General features: G+C 45.6%; 1 protein-coding gene across 1 annotated transcript in view; it reads left to right on the top strand.

Moving 5' to 3' along the window:
* LOC121271340 (adhesion G protein-coupled receptor E2-like) overlaps window positions 1–22,450 on the top strand; it is a 75,361-nt gene that overhangs the window by 44,728 nt on the left and 8,183 nt on the right. Inside the window, exons 12-15 of the mRNA XM_041177279.1 lie at window positions 888–1,120; window positions 5,954–6,020; window positions 6,766–6,857; window positions 11,407–11,575. Coding sequence (XP_041033213.1) covers window positions 888–1,120; window positions 5,954–6,020; window positions 6,766–6,857; window positions 11,407–11,575 — 561 coding nt within the window. The remainder of the gene's footprint in view (window positions 1–887; window positions 1,121–5,953; window positions 6,021–6,765; window positions 6,858–11,406; window positions 11,576–22,450) is intronic.

Raw genomic sequence — 22,450 nt, 5'->3', positions numbered from 1 at the left:
TTGCTTTTTCCTCTTGTCTTATGAATCAATTCTGTGTGTTTTTCTGGTTAGTAGATCCCTAGTGCATTCCTCCTCCCGCCAACAGTCATCCTCAGAGTGAGTGAACAGATTCCCTTGCCTAATTGAGTCTAGCTCTCAGTGAGAGGATTTCTGCTCTGAGTGTTCATGCTCATGGAGTTTATTTTAAAAATTTGGTCAGTTGCTTAAAAAATGTAAAATCTGAAATAAAGATGCAAGGGCCTTGACTTTTCTTGTGTGTTCCATCAGATTCCCACCATAACTCCAGAATCAACTGGAACCAATTGGGAAAAGACAAAGACACAATCATGTTGCACCCAACACCACCCCCCTCCTCCCACCACCCCCACACCAAACCCTCCATTCCAGGATTTCCCAATTAGCCTGATAGGAGGTGATACCTTAACACAGTCCTTGGAGTGCCAGTAATGCCAAAAGAGTGGAGAAAGGCTGGAGTGCCTACACTGGGAGTCCCCATTTACGTGCCTCTGAAAAAACCCAGTTAAGGACTGGAGGCCAGTAAACCAAGTGGCACGAGTTGAACTGGATTCTAGATTGACACAATTTGGTCTCATCAAGAATATCCAGGTCCAGGGAAACTACCTGGAAGAAAAAAAGGTTCCTTTATTTTTCAATTCAATAGTGTTACCTATACAGGGAAATGAAGGGGAGAAATGTACAGACAGTGGGTAGGGATGCTTCTGCATTGGTACTAGTGCCCACTGGCTCCATCCAATTTGATGTACCCTCCTATTGATCTCCATTAACTTCAGCAAGGGCACAGATGTAAGCTGTGAGACTGTGCCAGGTAGAATTGTGAGGAGTCCATGCTTCATGATGGATTCTCATGGCATTTCTTATTGTTTCAGGTGGTGTGTGGGATTATAGCTGGATTTTTACACTACTTCTTCCTGGCAGCATTTCTTTGGATGTTCTTTGAGGGAGTACAGCTATGCCACATGATCAAAAACATCAGGAATTTGGGAGTTTCCCACTCAGAGAAAATTGGGAAGGTCATGTACCCTATTGGCTACGGGGTTCCTGCAGTAATCGTGATCATTTCTGTGGCAGTGCGCCCTGATGGCTATGGGACACCCGAATAGTGAGTGATCAGTTTTCCGGCTTTGCAATACAAATTGGGACCTTCTAGTTAAACTCAAGTCATTGCTCTCATCTGTGAACTTCAAATTTCTTTCTCTTTAATGCAACCCTGTTTTTGTCATTAATATTAACACAATTCATGTTCCTCTGAATTACTTGTTCATTTTTTCATGCCCTTCACCTTTCCCTCCTCTCCTCTTCTTTCCCCTGGCCTCCATTCCTCGCCTTGCTTTCTCTCCACTGCCCTGACCACCTCTCCTCTCCTCTTCTATTCGCCACTTTGCCCAACTCTCTCCTTCACTTCATGTGTCAGCTGTGGCTCAGTTGGCAACAGTCTTGCCTCTGGGTAACAAGATTTTGGGTTCAGGTCCCACTCTAGAGCTTGAGCACAACAAAGCAACCTAACTTTCCAATGCAGTACTGAGGGAGATCTGCACAATCAGAGGTGCGGTCTTTCTGATGAGAAAAATATGAATTAGAAGCAGGAGAAGGCCACTTGGCCCCTCAAGCATGCTCCGCCATTCAATAAGGTCATGGTTGATTTGAATGTAACCTCCACTCCACATTCCTGCCTACCCCTGATAACCTTTCAATCCCATGTTAATCAAGAATCTATATAGCTCGGTCTTAAAAGTATTCAAAGACTGTTTCCACCGCCTTCTGAGGGAGAGTTTCAAAGACTAACGATCCTCTGAGAGAAAGAAAAAAAATTCTCCTCATCTCTGTCTTACATGAGCGACATCTGATTTTAAAAACGCGACCCCTAGATCTGGATTCTCCCATAAGAGGAAACAGCCTCTCCACATCCACTCTGTCAAAACCCTTCAAGATCTTAAAGGTTTAAATCAAGTCACCTCTTACTCTTCTAAACTTAAGCGGATACAAGCCTAACCTGCATAAAATGAAGCCCTATCTACCTGCTCAGGTAGATAGAAATGAGCATATGGCGCTTTTCCAAATAAGAGCAGGGGAGTTCACCCCAGAGTCCTGGCCAATATTTATCTCTCACTCAACGTGACAAAAACAGATGATCTAGTCATTAGCACATCACTGTTTGGGGGAGTCTGCTGTGTGCAAATTGAAAATTGCATTTCCTACATTACAACTACAGTGACTACACTTCAAAAGTACTTCATTGACTGTGAAGTGCTTTGAGACATGAGAAGTGCTATATAAATGAAAAATGCTTTGTTACATTATTCATAAAGAGCTAGGAACTGATTGTCAATAGTCATTTGGTATTACAGAACTTGAGTGTTGCTGAAAAAAGAGACGTGACAAAGCTTTATGTCTTGCATTCATCAGGACACCACAAGAATACCAATACAAGGATAAAACAACAATTTATACTGTATGAGAAGAGAGTGCTGATTGGTTGACAAGTAGGCTCTGATTGGTAGAGGCGTTGCATTGGGGAATGCAACAATTTATGGTGACTGACAGTTAACTGCCAAGCATTCTGAAATTTAAACCAAGGAGTTTGACCCTGATAGGTCAAGGCATTACCCTGAGGCATGAGTCAACGACTGGCTGTCAGTTATTTTGTTTAGCTGAAACAGGCGCAATGTGTGTACATGTTCTTTCTGTCTGCAAAGAACAGGGCCCTGTGTATTAATAGATGTAGCTTCCTGTACACGCAAATGCGAACACTACAAGCCCAAATGACAATCTTAAATTGGACATCAGTGTAATTCTTAGCACACTCAAGATTATTTAGCAAATGTTGTCCAATTGCGAATCACATCTTATGTTGGACATTCTGTTTTGAATTTTGCAAGCATGGGCTGGTTGGGTACGGTCTGTACCTTGCCCTTTCTGAACCACAGCTGGGACATGCTGTTTGATACAATCTGCCAGTCTTTGGAGCTTACGGTCTACATACCTAGCATCACACTGGCACTAAAATTCATTTACTACATTACTCATTTGTGTTATAGGCAGAATGTCTTTTTGGCTTGACAGCAGCATCCTGTTAGTGGCGAATGCCATTCATGTTGCTCCTGCAAAGTAACAGCGTGAAACAGCTAGCTTCGCCTGTTGCTCAAATTTTTGAGATACCTTGCCCTTCCAGGGTAATCTGAGGTAGACTGGGCACTTTCCAGAGCCGAAAGTAACAGCCTTAGGCCCATTCATGAATCTGTGTAATATACAGCATGAAATCAGGATAGCCATTATCTCGCAGGATGCCTTTGATGCACCTAATTTCAGCATCAAGCTTGTACAGTGAACAAATGGCTCAGGCCCTATTTACAAGGCTGCCAATAAGTTCAATCTTATAACATGTGGAACTGTAAGAATCCCAACACATATATTAACCAGTGAAGGTAGGCTCGTAGTAGACCGTGGTAGAGAACCCACTGGCAGATTTCTCAACTAGTATGTCAAGGAATGGGAATTAATTTGACTGCTCCATTTTAAAGGTGATGGAGCCCATTAAGATATGTAAGGGAGTTATTACAAACAGCTGCTGATTTAAATATAGCGAACGTATCATCCACAAAATGGAAATATGCGATTGGTAGGAGATTAGGCATCATTCCATTGAAGACATGTTTCTCATGGAACCCAGCAAAGATATCTGCTGTCGGTCACCATCAATTGGTGCATTCTCATTGGCAATGCCTCTACCAATCAGTGTCCACTTGCCAACCAATTATCACTCTCTTCTCATACAGTATGAATTGTTGTTTTCCCCTTATATTGATAGTCTTGTGAAGTGTCCTGATGAGTGTAAGGCAAAAAGCTTTGACATGTCTCTTTTTTCAACAATAATCTAACAATGGTTCAGTGAGTACATGTCCCAGGGTGTTACATTTGATGCCACCTGCAGTCACGTGCCAAATAACAGTATATCAATCCATCAGTCCACCAGCCACATATGGAGAGCGGCAAGAAATACGCTCGATGAAGCTCCAGCATTTTGAATCTAATGTGTGAGTATAACCTATGAGAAACAGAAGACATAACATGGTGGCAGCAGGTGGCTGGAAGTAAAAGCTCAAACATTTTAAACAAATTTAATGCTGAATTAGGTTGAAAAACCAACCCAAATTAGTGCCAGTGAGAGAAACTGAATCATGCGAAAATGAACTGGCTGCCGCATAATAAACATACAGCTCCAAGCCATGATGAATAGGGAGGTTGATGATGTCATACAGGCACTTGAGAAGTTTAAACAAAAGTGCAGACTGACATTCAGTAGCTTTCTAAAAGTCACCAATGAAGAGGAAAGGGTCAGCTGCATCCTTTTGTGAGCAGAAGAGAAAAGGTTACATTTATTTAATAGCTAGTAGCTAAGAAAGACAACAACAGAAACCCAGGGAACATTTTTGAAAAATTCAACACACATCTCCAACCAAAGTCAAATCATCAGATCCATCAATATGAATTTCAAGGCCTGAGGCAAGAATCAGGTGAGCCTGTTGACAACAAGATTGAAAAATGTGGCCAGAAATGGTAAATTCAAGGAAACTGATAAAAGGCTGATAGATCAGCTCATTTTGAGCTCTGCACACCCTGAAATACAAAAATATTTGATTGGAAAGGACAAGCTTATAAGGTCACAGGCTGTAGACACCGCCAGGACACATGAAGCCACGAGTAGTCAGATAAAGACACTGACGACCCAAATGGCCAGCCTGTTCCTTGATGTCCTACAGGCGATCCTCACGAGCGCTGGGCAAGGTTGTGTGCACTCAAACACTGTGCACAACCCTGAGCAGGTTGAGTTCTCCTTGCAGTTCAGCTCGCCAGGTGCACGCCTTTTAAAGGCAGTCATAAGACACGTCATTCTGAAATTCCGTTGATGTGAGAGGGGGGAGAGGGGGATGATTCTGGCGTGCGGGCACAATAATGAGATACAAATACATTGAAATTAAGTTCCCAATGTTGGACGGTGGGAAACGCAGCCCGCCATTGACAAGCAGTGCAGATGATCGCAAACTGGTTTTACAACAGTGTGAAACTGATTTTTGGCCTTGTCAGCATATTGATCGCTCATGCCCACCTGCCACCAACAGAAGTGGAAAATTCTGGCCAAAGAGTTACAGATGCTCTCTCAGCAAGTTCATAGGCATCTGCTGCAGAATGTTGCCTGTTCCATGTCTACTGCTCACTCACATCAAGAGAAGGAAAGACAGAAAGAAGGCTTTATATAGCATCGCTCACAATCTAAAAATTTTCAATTACCTTTAATACCATCAAAGTATTTTTAAATTATAGTCAATATTGTGGTGTAGGAAGCAGCCAATTTACACACACAAGATCCCATAAATAGTAATTGGATGATGACCGGATCATCTGTTTTATTTATATTGATCGAGGGATAAATATTAACAAGGACACTAAGCAGAATTTCTCTACTGTTCTTCAAAACAGTGCCGTGGGATCTTTTGTCAGGAGGCCAAATGGGGACTCTGATCAATGCCCCATCTAAAAGATGGATGAGGCTCACGCAGTTGAGAAATACAAGCCTCAAACAGCCCAGTCAGGGCCCTGCAAATAACCAGAGGCAGTGCATTCAAAACACACTATGGTCCTAAGGATTCTGCCCCTGGTTTTCCACTGCCTTCTGCACTATATGAGTTTCTGTGAAATCGCCACACAGGGGAAAGAATTTGGGACCTGTGACAATGTTAACGTCTGCCTATATTGAGGGGGTGAATATCTCCTAAATGTCAGTCAGTTACCTACAAACACAAGAATCATATCATCATCCAATCAATGCGCAGGTTCCAAAACTATTTTTGCATGATAAATATCTCACGCTTTGAGGGCTTTATTCTCTTCTTCACTCATCATTCCTACTGATTTATTTTCTTCTCTTGACTTCCAGCTGCTGGCTCTCTGCAGAGGAAGGACTCAAGTGGAGTTTCCTGGGACCTGTGTGCCTGATCATTGTGGTAACTTTTGTCCTGTCTCTATCAAGATTCTTGTATTCGATTTGTAACAGATTGCATCTACTGATTATGATTGAGACATGCAGTAAACTTCTGCTCTGTTTATGTATCTAACTTCACTCCCATGCACAGTAATTGTCAAGCTGCCCCTCATCTATACTTTAGAGTCTCCTAGTTCATAGCATCTCTCCCAATTTTTGGGACAGAAACAGTTAAATATTCAGCCAAAGATATTTAGAATTAGAACATGTGTGGGCTATTAAACATGGATCCTTTATTATCTCCTCTTAGCAGACTCGCTCTGTTGGTATATATGTATAAGGTAGCCTTAAGTGGACAAAATGCACAATGCAATTTTCAGCGCCCTCTTTTGCAGTCTCTCTCTCTCACACAGCCTGTCTCTACCATATCCTCTCTCCTCAGTAGCCCCTTTGCCACAGCCTCTCTCCCCCAACCTCTCCTCCACAACCCCACTGCTTCGTTCCAATACCACTCCCTTCACAGCCTTTCTCTCCCATAGCTGCTCCTTCCTCCTCCCCATAATCCCTTTCTTCAAAACCAATTGCTTCAGAAGCAAAAGAGAAAATATTAGAAAAAAAATATTGAAGGGGAGAGCAGTTGAAATTCCACCACATCTGGCTGTGAGCATCACTGGCAAATCACACAAATTTAAAAGATAAAAAGTCCGAATTCCAGATATATTCCATCAGAATTTGTTGAGTCCACATGTCATTAAGTCTTCCAACAGATCAACACAGTTCTGTTCTTCACAATACTCTGGATGTTGAAAAGAGAAATTTCCAAGCGTGACACTCAAATATCTAAACTTCAGGACACAAGGTAAGTGTGACTGTGTGTGGGGTTTTACAGAAATAATTGAAGTTTACAGAAATGTTTATAAAAGGAAACATTTGCTAGTCTATGGGAAAAAAGTAGAGTGGGACTAATTGGATAGTTTCTTCAAAGAACTAGCATCAGTACAATGGGTAGATTGGCCTCCTTCTGGTTATATTATTCTATAAGATTTATACATTTAAGTACATTTAAAAATGAACATTATTTAAATGGAAAAGATTGAAACTTGACAGTTAGTAATTTGAAACCTGCTCAAAGACGTATGTAGATTATAACTCATGAATAAATCTATATTTAGGCATCATGCAGTCACATTTGCAATGAATGAGTTTGCCAATCCCATGCCATCTTATGTGGTAGACCATATTGGCTGGGACCACAGAGATTGCCATGGCTCATTTCATGGCAGAGCCTTACAGAGAGTAATCAGAAGACTTACCTCCATGGTCTCAACTCGAACCTAAGTGACATAAGTAAAAGGTCAGTCTCATCAGTACAGTAGGGAGGGACTGCTGCACTGTCAAAAGTACCATCTTTCAGCAAGTTCAATCAAGCTACACCACAGCAGCCCAGTGGTTAATATGTTGCTTATTGGAGATAGTAATTGCCTGTCACTTGTGTGATGCTTGTCACTTAACAGCCCAAGCCTGGATGTTGTCCAGGTCTTACTATATGCAGGCATGGACTACTTTATTATCTGAGGATCTGCGAATGAAACTAAACACTGCACAATCAGTGAGCATTCCTACTACTGACATTATGATAAAGGGAAGGTCATTGATGGAGCAGCTGATTATAGCTAGGTCTACTATATTGCCTAGAGGAACTCCTCCAGTGATATCCTGAGACTAGGATAACTGGCTTCTACAGTCCGTCTAAGAGAAAATAGGTCATTGTTTACATCACATTTGTTTTGAACTATTTGCATTGCATTTCTGTGGTTCCCCTTTTACATCTATGGTTTCTACCCAACTCCAAATCCTACTCTTTCCCCTCCCAAGTCACAGTCCTGAGGGGTTCAGTCTCCCACAATATCCTCAGCCCTTAGGAAAGATGTCTTGGAGGGCTTTCTACTTCATCTTTGAGGACATCATCATCAACAGAATGGGATTTTGCAGCATTGCTGGTAGGTAGAGCGTAGGTTTCAGGATTACTGAACTGCAAGGGCAACAAGGCTTTTGCAGCAGAAGACTGATTCAAGAGAGAAGACTAAGGGTCATCAACCTTTGGACTCTCTGGGATTAGGAAAGAAGTCAGGACTCTCTGAGGAACATTTTGCTCCCTTGAAGCACACAGGGAAAACTTTCATAAGACAAATGATCTTCAGCTCCAATGAAGACTCTCACAGCCGTATCATCAAAGACAGGAAAGGTATTGAAGATCTGAGATTCCAATGAATCTGGACAACAAAGGAAAAAAATAAGAAAATTCCAGTAGGCCTTTCAGGAAAAGAAGAGATGATTTCCTGATGGTATTTCAGAAGGAATGGTCTACCTTCCGTAGGCAGTGGTAAGAGAGCCATACTTCTCTCTGCATGAGGCGGCTCCATCGTGGACAATTGAAAGAATTATTGAGGATATGGAGATAAGAGAGCACCATTTTCTGCAGTGGGACAAAGTTCAATGACAAAATGTAGATTAATTTCCTGTAGATGAACAACTCAGAGACAAATTTTCTATACAGGATTCTAAAGCTTTAGAAGTGTGGAAGACTCTTCCTCAGCTTCTGTGCTGATGTATAACTCTAGAGGGAAGAAGATTTTTAGCTGAGACTGAAGTATCAGCCTCAACTGACTTTCATCCCTTTGGCAATTGTGACCCTCCAAGGACTCTGACATGGAATCAGACAAGGCATTCCGCTTCATGGACAACCAATGATAGACGAGGTATTACATTGGTAGGTTCATGGAGTAAAGATCTGAAAGGTGCTCAACCGCCAGAAACACAGCTGACTCCTCAAAAAAGGCATCAGAGACATCATCTAGTGTCTCTATCGTATGGAAAGATGGACCAACCTCTAAGGCCTCATCTTCCAACAGATCTCTCAGTGCTGCAACGGTTTCTTCCTCATTACTTTTTTCAGGAAAGAGTCAACTCTGATGCAGCAGGTCTTCAGGAGGATGGTCACAGTCTCCCGCAGTGCCTTCTGTTTCTGTCACCTTTGGCCTAGCTTCATGAAAAGCTGAGAGATTCATAACCTCAATCTCCGCCCGGGGCCTAGTAGATGGCGTCTCTGTGATAGAAAGGAACTCACTGCTGATTGAATAAACCTCCTCAGCTGGTGTAGGCTGAAGTTTCACTGGTTCTAAACAAAAGGTTGAAGATTGTTCTATGAAAGACATTGAGTTTTTCAATTGGTGGTCATCATCTGGTTTTTCCAGGATTCCTAGAAGTACGCCAACATCTCCACTCAATAAGGATGTGCGTCGATTGTGGACAACATAGAGAAATAACCATCTGTCACCCCTTGTAATGAAGAGGAGTAATTATCCTGCCTTTGATTGGAAGGTTTGTGCCACCTGGACATTACAATTTGATGTCCAATGATGAAGGGGAATTGGCTGAAGCCAGTCTAGATCATCTGCTGATATGATAACGCCAGCTCCACTATTCATTTTAGAGGTGGCATTGAAACCTTTAAATTGCACATTAATTGACCAATAGTCTTGATTAAGACCACTTACTTCCCCTGGAAACTCTGTAATTTTGTCTTTGTTGTAATTTCTAATTTCTTGAATGGAATGTGTTTCATATATATTTTCTTATCTTCTACCTCAATTAAAGTTGTTGCAGACATGTCCAGTCTTCCTGCACTGGAAACATCCCATGCCCCCTACTGGGCAGTCCTGGCATCTTTGTTGGTTCTTCGCACCACAATGTGAGCGTTTCAAAATGGCTGCCACTGTGGAGTTTCCTGCCCTTTCGCCCAGTTTTGCAGGCTTTCTTATGGGTGGTGTGGGAGGACGGGCAATGCCACCTGTGGGCCTACTCAGTGAACGGAGTCATGTGAAGCCTCAGAGTTATGCCAAATTATAGCCTGGTTTATTTCTCTGAAGTTCAGGCTTCCTCGCGTATTGGACCACTTGATCAGTTATGAGATTCTGTGGTGGACTAAAATATGTGTTGAAGGCCTTGAGAACTGTGTCAAAGTCCACATTGGACTCCTCCAGCCCCCGCCTCAGGAGAATGTCTTCTGCTACTGGACCCACAGCATAAAGAAATAAACTGACCTGATGTTGTTGCTCTTTATCGGACAATCCATATGCCATCCAATTGCTGAGAAAGTGTATCCTCCAAACCTTCCAGCTCTGGTCTCTTTGCAGACCCTCAAATTTTTTGAATGGCTGCAGGAAAGACAGGGACCGCTGGAGCGGTGCTGGCATCGTCACCGCCTTCCAGTTTGCCTCTTCCTTCCATAGAGTTGTAAGTATAGGCTGCTACAAAGTTTTTCTTCATTCTCTGGCTGTGCTTCCATCGATGGCACCAATGTCTTTTTCACATTGATGTCTCCACTGCTGCCGCCATGTCTTGGATGGTCCCTCTGATCTGTGGGCTCTTTGCGTGGTTCTTAGTTATAGGTCTGCATGACCAATCTTCCCTTAGACTTACTGTAGGCATACTCTGATATTTGCTTAACACTTATTTATTAGTACTACACCTAAACAGGTTACAGAGTAGGTATGCTGCTCCTGAGCATGGTGTGTTCCAATCTCTCTCTCTCTCTCTCTCGAAAGTCTACCACATGACTGCCTGATGTCAGTGATACATCATCATCTGCATCATATATTAGCAGAAGCATTCTGTTAACCATTGCACTACAATTTCCTTTGCTGAGGATGGGGATCCTCATGGAGCCTACTTCTCCTATTAATTGCTTACAGATCCACAAGCATTCAAGACTTGATGTTACAGGGCTTCAGAGCTTTGATCTGCTCTACTGGTTATGGAATTACATAGCCCTGTCTATAACTTGTTGCTTCCACTATTTAACATGCATACTGTGTTGTAACTTCCCCAGGCTGGTGTTGCTCCTGGCATGCTCTTGAATAAGGGTTGGTCTCTGGCTTGATGTTGATGAAAGAGTGAGGAGTATGTTGAGCTATGAGTTTTCAGATTGTGCTTGAATACAATACCACAGCTGCTGATGACACATAGCACCTCTTGGGTGCCCAGTTTTGAGCTGTTAGATCTGCTGTGGATCTATCCCACTAAACATGGTGGCAATAACACACAACACAGTGGAGGGTGCCCTCAGTGTGAGGATGGGATTTGATATCCACAAAGACTATGTGGCGGTCACTCCTACAATGCTATCATAGACTTACACATCTGTCCACACATAAACCAGGCCAATAACAATAACTAGGTTATTCCACAGTGTCAGTTCTCTCACCACTTGCCACAAGCTGATGGCTCAGGACTTGGTCATTGATGGCATTACCAAACCACTTAAGGAAATTGAAGTTGCCTTTGTTCCCTTGCTACCCACAGTTCTGTATCTCACTGATCTCTCTCTCGTTCTCTCTGTGTTGCAGGATGATGACATTTAAAGCCATTGCTCAGGTGTTTATCCTGGGCTGTACTTGGATTTTTGGATTGTTGCAGATTCCAGGGGACCCCGGTGTGATGCTCTATATATTCACCATCTTCAACAGTTTCCAGGGCACCTTCATCTTCATCCTCCTGTGTGTGTTAAATCCCAAGGTAGGGTATGTAAAATAAAGGGTTAATGGTTATGTTAATGAGACAATTATGTTACTGATGATATAAGCATGACATCTAGAGCTGTATTTTCGAATTCTGCCCACAGCGGGTTTCATGGCAGGCGGGAGCAGAGAATCTAGAGAGAGCCCAAAAATAGGATGCCTGCCGGCATGAGAACAGTTTGCAATTCTACCAACAACTCTTTAACGGTGGGTTGATGGTGGGTTGGGTATCCCACTTAATAGTGACGTGAACACAATTTGCATTCATTACCATGGCATGAATGTGCATTAAATTAGCTTCTCAGCAGAATTACATACTGCATTCCAGTTTTGTGGGAAATCATGCCTATCTGAACCATGTTTGAAAAAGACTGGCGTGCAGCAATCACACCTCACTTCGATCACAACTTCAAGCTGAGTGCACCATTCATAGCCTACCTGCCACAGCACTGTTCCAGATGCCAGTGGACCACCACACTGCCGGGGGTGTAGAGTTGGTCTGCTCCCGATGGGTGCCCCCATAGTCCTGAAGGACTCCACTGTGCATCTCAGGCAAGGCTGGACACTCAAATAAAGCCCAGCATTGTGACCGGGGTGGGCATGTAGGGTTATTCTGCTCCCGGTGGGTGCCTCTGTAGTCCTGGACGACACCACTAAGAAGCAACACTCAGGCAGGACTGTACACTCAAACGGAGCCCAGCTTTGCGACCGGTTAGGGATGGGGAAGGATGACAGGCACACAGGGGGCAAAGGGGCAGGAAGGCATTGCCAGGGGGTAGGGGGAGGTGGAACACACGGGAGCAAAAGGGCAGGAAGGCATTGCAATGGGGTAGGGTGAAGGGGAACACATGGTAGGCAAAGGGGCAGCAAGGCATTGCACAGGGGTTGAGAGGAGGGAGAACGATGGCAGGCAGAGGGGAGACCAAGGGATGGAAAGCTGAAGCCTGACAAGGGAAACTGAAACTCTGACACATAAGGACTTGGATGGGATACCGTATGTATGAATGCGAGGGGATGCATGCAGACTCCGGGATAGTTATGCGGGGGATGGGGGGAGGGATATGTGTTGGTGTGGCAGAAAAGGGCTGGGTTGAACAAAGACTCATGAAGTTGGGGGCGGGGGGTGTGGTGGCGGGAAGGGAGACAGTGTAATAATGATCAGTCATGAGAGCAATGGGGAACTCATCGAAAGTTGAAGTCCTCGGTCTGGGGCCAACAGATCAGAGTGAGAGAGTAGAAACACTCCTGGGGCTCACAGTCTGAAGTGAAAGAGTAGAGACACTCCTGGGCGTCACAGTCAGGAGTGAGATAGTAGAGACAGTCCTTGGGCTCTGTGGACCTCACAGTCAGGAGTAAGAGAGCAAAGACATTCCTGGGGTTCAGCTGGCCTTGCTACAGAGCTATGCATGGCAGGCACATTGTACTCCCGTCTCAGGGAGGGGCAAGGTCTGTAGGCTGAATTGGGATAATGCACGCTCTGGTCGCAGGACGTTTTCACTGTCAGTGTCCATTGGCTTGTTTGGCTTTCTACTGGTCTGCAGACGGGATGGTAATGGTCATGGGAGGCGTCTGCAGCCTGTATTTGGGGAAAACATAATGAAAGGTGGGGGGGAGATGTAGGTGAAGCTCTCTTGGGGTCTCCTCAGAAGATGACCATGAACACAGCCAGATCTGAGATTGGAGCACTGAGCTAGGTAAGGTCGCACATGTCATTCAAACCCACTGTCAGATTGAGATATAAAGTCTCAGAGGTGGCATCTTGGTCATCTCAATGTGTCAGTTTGTACCTTGGATACAAGGCTGCATCAGCGACCAGGCTAGTAAGACAGAAGCCACTCAAGACCATTACAGTTGCTTTTGGTTCAAGATTGTGAGCTTCACTGTTTTTACACGTTATTCATTAAGATCTTGAACCTATCATTTAAAAGAGAGAAAGACAAAACAATAATGGAGCCTGGGCTCAATGCTGCGTTTTTGAGGGTTCTAATAGAATGGAGGAGGAGAAGAAGGGATAGGTTGCTAAGCATAGCTTCAGGAGGAGGCCCCGCCTGAGGTCCAGGATGCAGGGGAGCCCCAGCAACAATATGAGGATCAGGAGAATAGACCCATACTACGGAGGCAACTTACTTAACCAAGGGTCTAACGAAGGAGACTCTCCCATCTGCAGTTGATTGAGAGACAATGTCGTGTATGTCTGCGCTTGACCTAAGCTCTGGTGGATCACATTTGCCACATTCTTCAGGAGGAACTAACGCCCCTGTGGAGTGGGAGGCTATCCCTTGCCAGTGGTCCTGAAGGTCACTGCCATGCTCAATTTCTTTGTTTGTGGATTGTTCCAGGGATCCACAGGGGACCTGTGCGGCATCTCGCAGTCTGCCACACAGATACATCAAGGAGGATACAGATGCCCTCTACAGCATGGCTCATCAATATGGGAAATTTACACTTGATGAAGATAGCCAGACTGCTAGATTGAATAGGTTTGCAGCTATCTCAGACTTCCCTAGTGTGCAGGGTGCAATTGATTGCACCCATGTGGCTTTGAGGGCTCCATGGCATCAACCCATAATGTTTATCAACCGTGAAGCATTCCATTTCATCAATGTTCAGCTGGTGTACGATAATCGGAAGCACATCATACACATTTGTGCCAGGTACCCTGGGAGTTCCTTGACTCATACATCCTGAGTCACTCCCAGGTGCCTCACATATTTGAAGGGCCTGAGAGTCAACTTGGGATGGGGATAAGGGGTACCCACTCAAACACTGGTCATGACGCCCATGACTCGGCTTCAGAGTGCCTCAGAGGAGAGAAACAATGCAGCTCATTGGCATCCTGAAGATGTGCTTCCAATATTTAGACCACTCGGGTGGGGCTCTGCAGCACTCTCCAGATAGGGTCTCCAGCATCATTGTTGTGTGTTTCGCCCTTCACAAGTTGGCACTGCAAAGAGGTGATCCCTTGCCAGAGGGAGAAGTGGAGGAGGATGAGAGTTCCTCAGAGGATGAAGAGCAGGAGGGCCAAACGTGAAGAAGGAAATGAGAGTCAGTGTTATGAGACAGCCTTTTGGTAAAGCTGAGTTATTTAAAAGTCCCAAAGGGAAACTTTAAACAACTGTCATAACCTATATTTTTAAGTGGTATGTTTGAGATACAACTCTAAATTCAGGAATCAGACCACCAGTTCTCGAGAGGTTTTATATTAAACTAAATGAAATATTTTATTAATTTACACAAGTTAAATATATACACATGGCTACAAATTACTACTATCATAACTTAACAAATTCCCAAACTAATCTCCATTAAGGCAACTGCAACCCATAGGTGCCAGATTTCACCCCATATCTTGAATGTTCTACTCAAAAAATGCAAATGCACTCTACCTCTCTTACATCCCAAAACTAGTGTATATCGAAACACCCAGACTAGCTGGCTTTAATCCAATTAAGACACACCCACAGACTAAACCTCTATTTTAAAAGAAAAATATTTTCCATTGATATTATATACACTAATAGCTTCATGACAGTCAGCTTCTATGGGAAGAGGCCATCAAGGAAGCATGACATGGAAGACATGCCTGTGACACCATAATTGCCATCAGATTCCAGGAAGAGTAAAGTGAAGGCAATGAGAAATGGCCACATTTCTCCTGTTCCTTAATGCCATTTCATTGCATTGAAAGGGATGTACAACCAGCCACTTCAAGAGCAAATTCAGCATTCCCTTTGGGACTTTTAAATAACTCAGCTTTACCGAAAGGCTGTCTCATAACACTGACTTTCATTTCCTTCTTCACGTTCGGCCCTCCTGCTCTTCATCCTCTGAGGAACTCTCATCCTCCTCCACTTCTCCCTCTGGCAAGGGATCACCTCTTTGCAGTGCCAAGTTGTGAACTTTCAAGCCTCATGATTCACCAGGCCATGATCTTTGAGAAGGTCAGCAGTACATCAGCTCTGAAAGTTGACAAAACAGTGAGAATGCTGCGTCATCTAGCTTGATGCAGTCGACACCACATTAATGAGAAACTACACGGACAGTGAGATGAGGACATGGTTGGGGATATCATCCTCCATCAAGGTCTTGTCCTTTTGGCACTGCCACTGAGGAGACACAACTGCTGCTAATCCGTCAAGGCTACTGAGCTGCCCTCACGCAATGGTGTATCCAGAGAAGAAAGGGTTCCAAACGTATTAATCACACACTTCTAATAAAGATTTTAACACACCTCCATGACATCATACAAGGTTCTGGAAACTATCTTCAGTGAGGTTGATGTCACATGAATGTGAATCTCACAAAGAGACTATCATTCTGTGGGAGGATGGTTTAACTGCACAATACATATGTAAATAATCACAAGGCTTTCAGTTGACCAATCCATTCACATCAACATCAAATGTATGAACAAAAGTGCAATATTTATACAATGGTTACGCACCTGTGACCCAAAGGTGATGTCAATATTTCTTAATTTTTCTAATGCCACCTGGGTGCAGCCCCAACATCCGCAGCAGAGGTGGAGGCAACCTGCTGACTTATGTTCTGGCATCTGAGATGAACTCGGCGGACGTCTTCTGGTGACCCAAGGCTTAAGCAGCTGGAATGGATGGGGTCACAGGCAGAGGGGGCTCTAAGCAGCTGGACACCCTTGGAGTGTCCTGAGTGAAGGCCCCGAGCATCCACTGATGCTCATCCTCTCCAGAGGAGGGACGGCCAACATAACGGAGCTCACCAAATTCGAGGACGATGCTGCCGAGCTGGCTGGGGAGGACAGGGATCGCTCTTGTGGTGAAGAGGAGATCGGCTTATCCCAGCAACCTAGTACGGATGAGCCCTCCATGAGTTCATCATATCCTGATATTCACAGTGAGTGACATGCAATCTTGTATTCTGCCTTCTCATGAACTAAATCTCTCTTCTCTCTCTTACAGGCACCAGCAGGTCCAGGCAAACCAGGAGGGCCAACATTAGTCCCACCCTCAACCCACCTCAGAGGAGGATGCTGAGGAACCATCCGAGGAAGATCTGTCACCGCATTTAAACCACACCTTCCATCAGCGCAGAGGCACACACCTCAGTGGGTCACAGTTCTAAATTAGGCTCGGGGTCACTTTCTGGAGAACACCTCTCTGATGGGTCGGAGGCAGTGACAGCCCAGGTCTCTGGAACTCGGAGGACTGCCGGAGACTGAGTCCGAGTCAGATGGTGAACCTCTGCGAGCGGCTGCCAATACAATGCTGAAGATGCAACAGCAGGCAGCGGAAAATCTGGCAGAAATAGAGAGTTACTCAGCAGACTAGAGTGAAGGATGGAGAAGTCCGTCCGCGTTCTGTCTGATGTCATAGCTCCAACATGGGAGCACCTCAAGGTCACCATGGGAAGGGTGGCGACTGCATGGAGACCTTGGTCCAACAGGCCTTGCTAGATTTGCGCTTGGTTCTGCACTCCATGGCTATAGGCATTGGTGGGATCCAACAGTGGCTAGGTGAGAGTGTGGGGTGGGGATGGGGCACCTCAACCTCCATGCAGGTGCTCCTTCTCCTCAAGGAGTCAGGTAGGGCCCTCGGGCACCCACAGGGAGGATCAGCGTCAGCCGGACACCCAGGGGGCCTCCACACAGGACACTCCGAGGGTGTCCAGCCACTCAGAATCCCCTCCACTTGCGACTCCATTCACTCCAGCTGGTCAGGCTGAGGAGGGTGCATCTGACCCTGAGCAGCATACCATTATCAGGCTGGAGAACTCCAGGTCTCTGGCCACCAGAGGACATCTGCCAAGGTCATCACAGATAACAGGGGCTACCTCCATCTCTGCTGCAGATGTCAGGGCTGCAGCCAGGCATAGCAGTAGGAAAGTTAAGCAATATTAGCTTCTGGCTCACAGGTGTTCAATCACAGTATAAATCTTGCACTTTTGTAAATACATTTGATGTCAATGATAATGGTTTGGTCATTTGAAGGCTTCTTGATTATTTACATATGTGTCCTCTTACTGCGAGTGTGAGCCATCCTCCCACTCAGTGATCATCTCTCTTTGTGAGCCTCACATTCATGTGATGTCAAACCTCACTCAAGATAGTTTCCGGACCCTTGTGTGATGTCAGGGAGATGTGTCAAAATCTTTATTGGAAGCGTGTGCTAAATAAATTTGTAACCCTTATTGTTTGTAGGACAACATTGTGTGAGGGATGTTCAGCAGCCTTGAGGAACTGCAGTTATGTCTCCTCAACGGTAGTACCAAAGCACAAGATCTAACGAGATGATGTATCTCCAACCATGCGCTAATCTCATTGGCCGCAGTAGTTTGTCAATAAGGTGGCCATGACTGTATCAAGTTCTTTGACACAGCGTTTGCGCTGTTGTGTCGAATTTCGCTTCCCAGCGTGTACGCAAAAAGGGTTCACTGCTGACCTTTTCAGAGATCATGGCCTTGTGAATCATGAGGGTTGAAGGTGCAAGTCAGAATACTGAACTTGTTCTCAAGGTGACTGGTAGTGATTAGCTTTCAGGGCAATGGCATAGCATTAAGGAACAGAATGAATGTGGCCAACTCCTGTTACCTTCACCTTACTCCTCCTGGAATCTTGTGGCAATTAATGTGCTTCCATGTTGGCACTGGCAAGTGGAAGCTGACCCTCATCTCCTTCTTCAGGTTTCTGGCCCTCCTACTGTCCATCATCCAAGGAGCTCTCATCCTCCTCCACTTCTCGCTTTGGCAAGGGAGCCCCCTTCGCCACTCCACTTTGAAATGCCAGGTTGTGATAGGCGAAACATACCACGATTATGCAGGAGACCCTATCTGGAGTGTACTGCAGAGCCCCACCTGCCCAAACATTGGAAGTGCATCTTCAAGATGCCAATGGTCTGCTCCATTATGGATTGTGTGGAGCTATGAGCTGCGTTATAGCTCTCCTCTGATGCACTCTGAGGACGACGCATCGGTGTCATGAGCCATCGCTTCAGCGGATACCCCTTATCCACAAGCAGCTATCCCTAAACATGCTGAGACCCTTTGAATATGTGAAGCGCATGGGAGTGACTCAGGATGTGAGAGTCATGGGAACTCCCAGAGTACTTAGCGTAAATGTGCATTAAGTGTTTCCAATGATCACACCCTAGTTGAACATTGATGGAGTGGAACACTTCACGGTTGATAAATATTAGGGGCTGATGCCATGGAGCCCTCAAAGCCACATGGGTTCAGTTGATTGCGCCCTGCATCCTAAGGAAACCTGAGATACCAAAAACCCATTTAATCTAGCAGCCTGTGAGTCTTACTATAGAGGACATCTGTCATTTTCTTGATGCAGCTATGTGTGGCGGACTGGGAGATGCCACACATGTCCTCTGTGGATCCCTGGAACAATGCACGGGCAAAGAAATTGAGTATGGTGGTGACCTTCAGCTCCACTGGCAGGGCATGTCCACCCACTGCACGAGGGGGTTAGATCCTCCTGCAAAATGTGGTGGATGTGATCCACCAGATCTCTGGCAGGCACAGATTTGCGCAGCATTGTCTCTCGCTCATCTGCTGATAGGAGAGCCTTCTTTGGTAAACCCTTGGTTGAGCGAATTGCCTCCATGGTATGGGCCGATCCTCCTGTACTCTGGTTCTTGCTGGGGCTCCCCTGAACCCTGGATCTCAGGTGGGGGCCCCCTCCCAAAACTGAACTCAGCTGTGCCGGTTCCTGCTTCATCTCCGCTATTCTATGAGAATTCTCAAGAAGGCAGCATTGAGCCCAGGCTCCATTATTGTTTTCCTCCTTCTCTCTGTGGACTGATAGATATAACAGATTAATGAATAACGGGGGAAAATAGTGAAGCTCATATTCGCCTTGAGGAGGTATCGTCCTAGTCTCAAGCTGTGTCTATGCTACTATCCTTGTTGCTGATACAGCATTGCACCTGAGGCACAAATTCACAGGTCAGGGTGACCAAGATGCCAACCCTGAGACTTAACATGTCAATACCTCAGAGGCTGGAAAAGGTTAAGGCATTAATGACAAGCACCACCTTACTAAAATTACTCATCCAATCTCAGACCTGGCATATTGATTAAAGTTAACTTCCACATGGGTAAATGACTGGATACCCTTTGACCCGTTATGCATGCCAATTGAAGAAAGCACAAGAGGCTTTCATGGATGATCTGCCAGATATGCAGCAGCTCTGCCGCCTTAACAGTTGCCTGCATTCCCAATTTACACCTGCATTCCCAATTTACACTCCCATTCCCAATTTTGTCTGTTAATGCTGAAATGGAGTGATTTTAATGTGAAGCCAATGACCCCTGCAGTCTCTTGCTACTGCGCAGCAAAAGACATTGGCTCCAGTGGCACCTTCTCAATTTTCCTATTCTTCCTATTTTCTCTCAGCGCTGACTCCAATTCAATGTTCTGAGACATTTGAGAGTGCTCCCTGAAAGGGCCCCTTGGTCCATCCATGCGCTCCTCCCACACTGCCTCTGACCCCTCCCGTGCAGAATCGTTTCTAGTTTCGATTTCAAACTGCGCCGTTACTTAATTGATTCAAGATGGTGGTGTTTTATTTTTATTTTGAGACCAGAATCAACCCTCCCCCATCAGTGTTCGGGTCTCTCCAATTTTCCTGGAACCTCATGATGTGCAGGTAGTTTCCTCCTGTCATTCTCCAGCCTCCCCCACTAATACTGGATCCCATTGTCGTTGGGGTGAACATTCCAACCCTCCCACCTGAAGCCATCAATGTTGTCATGCCCATGCCCCATGTGGACCTCCCCTCTCCCCATCTAGAGGTTGTGTGCACAGTCATCTTCAGAGGAGACAGCCGCACCCACCCCCCACCCGCGCCCCCCCCCACCCCCCACCCCCCCCCAACTGCCCAAGGAAGCTTCAAATACCCACCCCCCAAACTTTTATTATGTTTTCCCTATTTATAGGCTGCAGATGCCTCCTCTAACCATGACCATCCCATGTGTAGCCCAGTGTGGTGCCAGACAACCCAACGGCCATCAATTGTTAACACGTCCTGCACACCAAGCTGTGCCTTGTCCCAATTTAGCACACAGGTCTGCTCCTCCTGGGGCAGTAGTACGATGGGCGTGCCATGCATAGCCCGCTACACCCCAGGTCTGTCTCTACTCTCTCACCCTGGCTGTGAGGTCCACAGAGCCCTAGGGCTGTTTCTACTCTCTCACTGCTACCTGTTGGCCCCAGGCCAGGAACTCTGACGATCTTTCAATGAGTTACCCCTTGCCCTCATAACTGATCACAATACTGTCTCCCTTCCCCCGCAACCCATCCCCTCTCCATGAGTCTCTGTGCCACACTAATACACACTCCCGCTTCCTATTCCAGAGTCTGTGGACATCCCCTCCCATTCATACATTTGGAAGGGGAGACGATGGCGTAGTGGTATTGTCACTGGACTAGTAACCTAGGGTAATACTCTGGGGACCCGGATTTAAATCCCATTACAGCAGATGGTGGAATTTGAATTCAATAAAATCTGGAATTAAAAATCTGATGACCATGAAACCATTGTCAATTGTTGTAAAAACCCACCTGGTTGACAAATGTTCTTTAGGGAAGGAAATCTGTTGTCCTTATCTGGTCTTGGTCTACATGTGACTCCAGACCCACAGCAATGCCCCTCTGAAATGGCCTAGCAAGCCATTCAGTTGGAACAAACCGCTACAAAGTCACAAAAAAGGAATGAAACTGGATGGACCACCTGGCCTCGACCTAGACACGGGAAATGACAATGTCGACCCCACAAACTCCACCATTACCATCCAAAGATGGCGGCACAATGGTATACAGTCAGGAGGGAGTTGCTCTCAACATCGACTCCAGACCCCATGAAGTCTCATGGCATCAGGTCAAACATGATTACCATGTACTGCTCTCCCTCAGCTGATGAATCAGTGTTCCTCCATGTTGAACATCACTTGGAGGAAGCACTGAGGCCGGCAAAGGTGCAGAATGTACTCTGGATGGGGGGCTACAATGTCCATCACCAAGAGTGGCTCAGTAGCACCTCTACTGACCGAGCTGTCTGAGTCCTAAATGACATAGCTGTTAGACAGGGTCTGCGGCAGGTAGTGAGGGAAAAACATACTTAACCTCATCCTCACCAATCTACCTACTGCAGATACATCTGTCCATGACAGTATCGTTAGGAGCGACTACCACATTCATTGTGGAGATGAAGACCTGCCTTCACATTAAGGATATCACCACGCTAAATGAGATAGATTTTGAACAGATCTGGCAACTCAAGTCTGGGCATCCATGAGGCGCTGTGAGCCATCAACAGCAGCAGAAACGTACTCAAACACAATCTGTAACCTCATGGCCCGGCATATCCTCCACTCTACGATTACCATCAAGCCAGGGGATCGACCCTGGTTCAATGAAGAGTGCAGGAGGGCATACCAGGAGCAGCACCAGGCATACCTAAAATGGTGTCAACCTCGTGAAGCTCTCACACAGGACTACAGGCTCCACAAATATCCCCATCTTCAATGATGGAGGAGCCCAGCACACCAGTGCAAAAAAGATAAGGCTGAAGCATTCGCAACAATCTTCAGCCAAAAGTGCTGAGTGGATGATCCATCTCAGCCTCCTCCGGAGGTCCCCAGCATCACAGATGCCAGTCTTCAGCCAATTCGATTCACTCCACGTGATATCAACAAACGGCTGAAGGCACTGGATACAGCAAAGGTTATGGGCCCTGACACTATTCTGGCAATAGTACTGAAGATTTGTGCTCCAGAACTTGCCACGCCCCTAGCCAAACTGCTCCACAGCTACAATACTGGTATCTACCTGGCTATGTGGAAAATTGCCCAGCTATGTCCTGTACCCAAAAAGCAGGAAAAATTCAAC

The sequence above is a fragment of the Carcharodon carcharias genome, chromosome 30, assembly GCF_017639515.1.
Source record: "Carcharodon carcharias isolate sCarCar2 chromosome 30, sCarCar2.pri, whole genome shotgun sequence".
Lineage (NCBI taxonomy): Eukaryota > Metazoa > Chordata > Chondrichthyes > Lamniformes > Lamnidae > Carcharodon > Carcharodon carcharias.
Note: the sequence above shows the minus strand (reverse complement) of the source record. Positions and strands in the feature narration are given on the sequence as shown.